Source organism: Schistocerca cancellata, chromosome 8 (genome assembly GCF_023864275.1).
Source record: "Schistocerca cancellata isolate TAMUIC-IGC-003103 chromosome 8, iqSchCanc2.1, whole genome shotgun sequence".
Classification (NCBI taxonomy): Eukaryota; Metazoa; Arthropoda; class Insecta; order Orthoptera; family Acrididae; genus Schistocerca; species Schistocerca cancellata.
The window spans coordinates 51,418,437-51,426,767 of NC_064633.1; the positions used below are offsets into that span (position 1 = coordinate 51,418,437).

Consider the following 8,331-nt stretch of genomic DNA (forward strand, 5'->3'; position numbering starts at 1 on the left):
AACGAAAAGATCCGAGAAATTAGAGCAAATACGGAGACTTACAAGCAGTCGTTCTTCCCACGCACAATTCGTGAATGGAACAGGGAAGGGGGGATCAGATAGTGGTACAATAAGTACCCTCCGCCACACACCGTAAGGTGGCTCGCGGAGTATAGATGTAGATGTAGATGTAGATGTCCACATTTCACCACAGTCAACTTGCAACTAACTTATCATTGCTGCATCCTGTCTCTGCACACACTGGTGCCCAACGATATTACTCCACTAAACGAAACATATTCTTTGAATATTACATAATACGAAATTCCATGAATTTTTCAGCGTTTCTACAATATTACTTCCCATGGCTTTTCATAAATACAGGGTGTTACAAAAAGGTATGGCCAAACTTTCAGGAAACATTCCTCACACACAAAGAAAGAAAATATGTTATGTGGACATGTGTCTGGAAACGCTTACTTTCCATGTTAGAGCTCATTTTATTACTTCTCTTCATATCACATTAATCATGGAATGGAAACACACAGCAACAGAGCGTACCAGCGTGACTGCAAACACTTTGTTACAGGAAATGTTCAAAATGTCCTCCGTTAGTGAGGATACATGCATCCACCCTCCGTCGCATGGAATCCCTGATGCGCTGATGCAGCCGTGGAGAATGGCGTATTGTATCGCAGCCGTCCACAATACGAGCACGAAGAGTCTCTACATTTGGTACCGGGGTTGCGTAGACAAGAGCCTTCAAATGCCCCCATAAATGAAAGTCGAGAGTGTTGAGGTCAGGAGAGCGTGGAGGCCATGGAATTGGTCCACCTCTACCAATCCATCGGTCACCGAATCTGTTGTTGAGAAGCGTACGAACACTTCCACTGAAATGTGCAGAAGCTCCATCGTGCATGAACCACATGTTGTGTCGTACTTGTTCTAGCAGCACAGGTAGAGTATCCCATATGAATCATGATAACGTGCTCCATTGAGCGTAGGTGGAAGAACATGGGGCCCAATCAAGACATCACCAACAATGCCAGCCCAAACGTTCACAGAAAATCTGTGTTGATGACGTGTTAGCACAATTGCGTGCGGATTCTCGTCAGCCCACACATGTTGATTGTGAAAATTTACAATTTGATCACGTTGGAATGAAGCCTCATCTGTAAAGGGAACATTTGCACTGAAATGAGGATTGACACATTGTTGGATGAACCATTTGTAGAAGTGTATCCATGGAGGCCAATCAGCAGCTGATAGTGCCTGCACACGCTGTACATGGTACGGAAACAACTGGTTCTCCCGTAGCACTCTCCATACAGTGACTTGGTCAACGTTACCTTGTACAGCAGCAACTTTTCTGACGCTGACATTATGGTTATCGTCAACTGCACGAAGAATTGCCTCGTCCATTGCAGGTGTCCTCGTCGTTCTAGGTCTTCCCCAGTCGCGAGTCATAGGCTGGAATGTTCCGTGCTCCCTAAGACGCCGATCAATTGCTTCCTGTCGGGACACCTTCGTTCTGGAAATCTGTCTCGATACAAACGTACCGCGCCACGGCTATTGCCCCGTGCTAATCCATACATCAAATGGGCATCTGCCAACTCCGCATTTGTAAACATTGCACTGACTGCAAAACCACGTTCGTGATGAACACTAACGTGTTGATGCTACGTACTGATGTGCTTGATGCTAGTACTGTAGAGCAATGAGTCGCATGTCAACACAAGCACCGAAGTCAACATTACCTTCCTTCAATTGGACCAACTGGCGGTGAATCGAGGACGTACAGTACATACTGACGAAACTAAAATGAGCTCTACCATGGAAATTAAGCGTTTCCGGACACATGTCCACATAACATCTTTTCTTTATTTGTGTGTGAGGAATGTTTCCTGAAAGTTTGGCCGTACCTTTTTGTAACACCCTGTATATTACGATTTTTTTTTAAAGTGATGAACGCTGAAGAAACTAAGAAAGTATATACATATACGCAAACCAGCATTAAAATTGCTATTAATGGATAAGCAATTGTTATGTAGTGCTACTGTCGTGACCATCCAAGGGAAGTGGATGGTCGGCCGGTGTGGCCGTGCGGTTCTAGGCGCTTCAGTCTGGAACCGCGTGACCACTACGGTCCTGCCTTGTGCACGGATGTGTGTGATGTCCTTAGGTTAGTTAGGTTTAAGTAGTTCTAAGTTCTATGCGACTGATTGAAGTGTCGGCAGACGTGCCGACACTGTTTTTAGAGGAGGCCGAAATGCACGCGTCAACTCACGCAGGCTTGCTTAGGTCTGAAACAGGATACGTAATGAATGCTATAAAGAAAAGTACGTAGCTGCTGGAATACTTAACTTTAATCCATCATTTGTATACAGCATTCTTGATGATACAAGTGAGACTCTCTCTAGATATGGTTAATGGCGCCTTGCTGGGTCGTAGCCATGGACTTAGCTGAAGGCTATTCTATCTATCTCTCGGCAAATGAGAGAAAGGCTTCGTCAGTGTAGTCGCTAGCAAAATCGTCGTACAACTGGGGACGAGTCCTAGTACGTCTCTCTAGACCTGCCGTGTGGTGGCGCTCGGTCTGCAATTACTGACAGTGGCGACACGCGGGTCCGACATGTACTAATGGACCGCGGCCGATTTAAAGCTACCACCTAGCAAGTGTGGTGTCTGGCGGTGACACCACACTGATGACCACAGATGTTAAGTCCCATAGTGCTCAGAGCCATTTGAACCATTTTTTGAAGTGGATGAAGGTCAGTGAGATCGCAAGTCGACCTCACGGTTGCAATCGACCACACGTAGGTCTGATGCTGTCCCATTGTATAAGGCAGGACAGGCGGCGATCTGTGGCATATCTGAGGAAAGAGCAGAGTGCTGGTCAGGTACAAGTATTCCGGAACGAACAACACAGCACTCACATGTCTACTTAGTCACTGAACCGCGAGACAGTGGAAGCGTATCGCCTTGTCGGATGAACACATTTTTTGTTACACCAGATCGATGATCGTGCCTAGGCACGTCATCACCCAGAAGTACGGCTGCTCGAAACATGCAGTGCGCCAAGTATGCAGGCTGGGGCGAGCTGCATTTTGTCATGAGGGCATTCAACGGAGTTTCTGTGGTACTAATGACACTAATGTACTACATCAACATAAATGAGAACCAGCTGCACATTTTTGTGGTTGATTTCTTACCTGACGGCGGCGTCATTTTCCAGCAGGACACTGTCCGTGTCAGAGACCAGATTGTTTCTACAGTTTGAGGACCAGTATAGTGAACTCACACTGACGTCTTATGCACCAAATTCACCTGATTCGAACCCAATGGAACCTGTCTGGAGCGCTATCGGGTACCATCTATGAGACCACAAACCATCGGCTCATAGGATAAGACAACTGCGTGTCCAGTGCGTAGACGTCAGGTGCCACGTCCTCTGAAAACATACCAAGTACTTGTCGAATCCGTGCCACGCTTGGCCACCCATGTATTGCGTTCCAGAAGTGGATCAACATACTATGAAGCATTTTATCATAACAATTTGGCTCTTCAGTGTGTGTGTGTGTGTGTGTGTGTGTGTGTGTGTGTGTGTGTGTGTGTGTGTGTGTGTGTACATTAGAACTGGTGTTTCTCAGACCGTTAATCTCATAGGGTGGGTGCTCACAGTTTTATATATGTGTGTTTAACTCCTTTTTATGGCAAACATTACTTGCAGGAGCAGCGTTATGTATAGCGTTGTTTCAAACTAAAATGGTGACAAAAAATTTCATCATTAACTATATCTTCTTCTAATTAGTCGCTAGCTTTTCTAACCTACTAAACAGACACATTTAAAGGGGGTAGAACGTCTAACGGGCCGACTTGGAGCAGGACAGGCATCACAGGACATTTTAATTTCCAGTGTCTATAATTTTATTAATAAATTCATAAAAGTTTGTCAGCAACACCAAGAAGGATTCAGGGTTCACATTCATTGCAGTGCAAGTTCGAAAACATAACAAAATTATTTTTTTTACGTGCGAAATTTCATCATTTTTTTACTTACTAGTGGCTGCATTTGTTGCTATAGGTACACTTCTCTTCATAAGTTAGAGAGATTCTTCGATGTATTTTGCACAGCATACATACCATACTCACAGGTGTATGAAACTCTAGAATTTATTTAATTTATGAAAAAACGAATGAACTGTTATATTTTAAACTTCACGTTTAGAAAAAACGCAAATTTTATACTTAATTACCTCAATTTTTACCACAGTTTTTAATAGATTTGGAAAATTCTAGCGTTTCATACGCTTTTAAGTATTGTTTGTATGCTGTGCAAAATTCATTGAAGAATCTCTCTTACTTATGAAGAAAAGTGTTCCTATAGGAACAAATACTGCCATTAGTAAGTGAAAAAATGATGAAATTTCACATGTAAAGGAAAATCATTTCGTTATGTTTTCGAACTTCCGCTCCTATGAGTGTGAATTCTGAATCCTTCCTGGTCATGCTCACAAAGTTTTATAATTTGTAAAAGTATAGACAGTGGAAATTAAAATGTCCTGTGCTGCCTCTCCTGCTCGAAGTCGGCCAGTTTGACGTCTTACCCCCCTTAAATTTGTATGAACGGTCATCCACACACAATTCTGTTTACCAAATTTTGTGGTCTGAATACTAGCTGCACTAGGAAGCACCAAAAATTTTTTTGTTATTGTCTCCAAGTCCAAACACTTGTTTAGCTCAGCTCTCCTCATTAGTCTATCCTGTGCAGGTCTCTTCATCTCTGAATAATTGCTGAGACCTTCATCCATTCGAATCTCCTTATATATACCAGACAACAATAAATATGAGCTAAGTAACTAACACTTGATTCATTTTATTTCAGATCGCCGAGGACGCCTTTCAGGAATTGTCACTCTTGATGCGCCTTGACCTATCAAATAATGAGATCGTCCACATATCTGAGGACACATTCGTTTTGAACAAGAATTTAAGGTTTCTTGTGTTGGATGGAAACCCACTCCATGTGCCTTCCTCGGATCCGTTGTTGCTTTCGACGTCTTTAGGGAGCCTTTCTATTCGAGGGTGCGGCATAGCATCCGTGAACAGCCAGACCTTCGCTGGTGTTCCAGAACTGTACGAGATACTTATGAAGGACAACCCATTGACTGAATTTCCAAGTGAGGCCATAAGTTCCCTGGAGAGGTTGTGCTCCATTGACGTAGGTCCAAGAGACACCATGAATGACGAAATTTCCAAGGGTTTTGGCTTAAAAGAAATAATCATTATCAGTGTTGTGACATTATTCATGGCTGCTGTACTTATAGGATTCTATAAAATCTGTAAAACTCTTGTGTGCCCCTGCAGGAGAAAGCAAGAAGTGGTACTAAGGGAAAGCCGCCTTAATCCTAGCACCCACACAAGTAGTAGTGGATGGACAGAGGCACCAGTACCACTGTATGAGGAGATAGGTGATCGCCAGATGGGCGACAGACGTAGTGGTTATCAGATCCTCAGCCAGAGGGAGTTACATATACCAGGGCATGGATATCCTGGGTATGTCTATAATGGCATAGATTTCCCTAGGTCGTCACCTTGTGAACGCTACTCATACGTTGGCAATGTCGGTCTGTACTCACCGACCACCAAATATCATCGGTCGACTGAGAGGTTGCCTCTACCTCCACCGTACGAGAATATTGGTAGGTCCACGCTGCCTTCACGTCATGAGAGTGTTGCAACCTCTACAAGTGACCTACACACTTCGGTAGCATCTGATGATGTAAATGTATGAACAGTTAACATTGAGAATATAAGTAAGTATGCTTTGGGAGGATGAATGCTGAAGACACTCTCATGGAACATACATGAACAACCAAGGGAATCCCCTAGCTTTTAGCCACCCGAGCACAGTATTTTAAAACCAGTATACGTATCTAAAATATTTTTAAAAAAGTTTTAAAGGTAAAAATTGAAGTGTAGTCTTCTCTGAATTTGTCAAATCTAAAATAATTCTGGGCTACTTAAGGGGCCGAGGTAGAAGTCTGTTCAAATTTCGCTGCAAAACTGTGAAAAGTAGTCCTGCAAGCGAATACCATCGGGCCTCGTTGCTCGCTGTTGATTATTAAAAAAAATTCCCATTGCTGGACGAGCAACTGTATGGTATGTTGGCGTCCGTGGCGTGAGTATTGGAATATAGGCATCCCATAGTGCCCTATATGCATTGCAGCAAATGTAACACAGTAATGATCCAGTCATACAAAACAAACTGGTCCTTCTTCAACAGCAGGTGGAGTTGGCATCATTCTGCTGGGTATCAGGGGATGTGGTAATCTGTTGAAATGAGCAAACAGCCAAGGAGGTCTGCGAGAAACGCAGTGTTCCCCTGCAGCCGGTCATTTCATTGTGGAATTGGAGACACACGCAATTTTAGGAAGAAGAGTGGCTGTTCTTGGGGAACAATGGCCTTAAGTAGACGAAGTGGACTATCCAACCACGTCATACCACATCCCGGTCGTTGGGATAAAGCGCCTTGACCTACCTTTCAACCGAGATCTATCCCCTAACACATGAGTTCATTAGTCCAGAGACATGATTCACCCCCCCCCCCCCCCCAATTAACATCATGTTTTAGCGGAATTGTAACAAAACGGAAATGGTCGACATAATTTTAATAATAGAGCTGATCATGTATGTAAGTACTGATCTAAGCTCATTTTGTGTAAATTTGTTGCTATTTGATTATGTTCATCAAAACTGATGCAATACTATCTAAGCTCATTTTGTGTAAATTTGTTGCTATTTGATTATGTTCATCAAAACTGATGCAATCCTATGTCTAATATTATAAATATAGTTAATTTAATTTATGGCACTAAATTATTCACATTCTATGAAAACATAAAACCATAAAATTTTGAAATTATTATTTGATTATATTTAATTTTGTTACCCACAGGGACACAGCACAAGGACTGATCGATAATGTGATGTAATGAACCTCCAAGTATATTAATTTACAATAAAAATAACTATTTAAACATAAATAATTCAAATAAATATGTAAATAGAAAAAATAAGCTCATGCCAACCAATACTGAGTTCCCTGCAGCACTCAGCCAAACAGAGCGCCTCACTTAAAATTCAGAAATATTTATCACAAGTAAAATTGCAACGTGATGATATTTTATTCTGCATTCAGTAGTACTTCATTTCTTTCTCTTTGTCTCTCTCTCTCTCTCTCTCTCTCTCTCGTTGTGTGTGTGTGTGTGTGTGTGTGTGTGTTTGTTTGTTTGTTTGTTTATGCGTGCAAGTGTGTTACTACAAATGTTACCAGAAAGTGTAAGCCTAAGGTTACTAGGACGTAACGTAACTGAGTTCTGTATGAGAACATTCACTGAAAATTTCATTTTACACGACCTTGAAGTGTTTTAAAACAACTGTGTCTTAAAGGCGCAACTTGTGCAGGGTAAATGTGTCTGCCACCTGTTGCCCCGTATAACTCTAAGAACTGCGTCGTTATCGCCTCATCTGGATTGCTGAAAATTTCTTCCAGAAGATAAATCAAAGTAGTGCTAGAATGCATAGCGTAACCTTTAATCAAATTGCCAAAGAAATGAATGGAGCACGTTTCGTATGAACCAAATATTAAATAGTCAGAGGTTGAGGTAAGTGACACGACGTAGAATTTATGAAGAAAGGAAAGGTGTGAGATACTGAATTCGTGTAACCTGGCTGTGTGAAAAATCTAGTACAGCACGTGAATACATCAAATATATGTAGAGAGTCAACCATTATGATTAAAGACGAACATCGTATCAAAATTAGAACATGAGACATGCCTTTCGAACACCATGGAACAAAAGTACGTAAAAATAATTTAACCAGTTGTTAAGAATTAACCTTGCAAGTGAGAGAATCTGTTCGTAAGTCATTTGAATTTCAAATGATTGCCACAGAGATGGATGTCCATCACCACATAATGAATAGCAAGTCCATGTAGAAAAGACAACGGGGAAAGCGGTCACGATTTTAACTTCGCAACTGTCGCGGTTTCCAGTCTACTGAAAATGACCCAAACAGTCGTAACCTGCTGCGATCTAACCTTTTTCATGAAAGATGCCAGCCGGATATCCAACTATTAAATACACAAGAAACGAGTGTGAAAATTTGGCAGTAATAATAAACATTTAACAATCTCTTCTACTAGTATATCTTCATTTATACACGTGCAAGGTCAGTGATTGTCAATTCGAAACCACAAAAAAATTATTTCACAGTCAAACTAATACAGCATATTACTGTCCTACATGACTGTACTATAAATTAGGTAGCAGCCATTACTAGGGATTA

At 41.8% G+C, this 8,331-nt stretch overlaps 1 protein-coding gene across 1 annotated transcript in view; it reads left to right on the forward strand.

Annotated features, from left to right (window-relative positions):
* The window catches only part of LOC126094428 (leucine-rich repeat-containing G-protein coupled receptor 6-like), an 84,370-nt gene extending 77,623 nt beyond the window's left edge, over positions 1-6,747 (forward strand). The window contains exon 3 of the mRNA XM_049908796.1: positions 4,865-6,747. Within this exon, the coding sequence (XP_049764753.1) occupies positions 4,865-5,773 (909 nt within the window). The 3' untranslated portion in view covers positions 5,774-6,747. The remainder of the gene's footprint in view (positions 1-4,864) is intronic.
* The last annotated feature ends 1,584 nt before the right edge of the window (positions 6,748-8,331 follow it).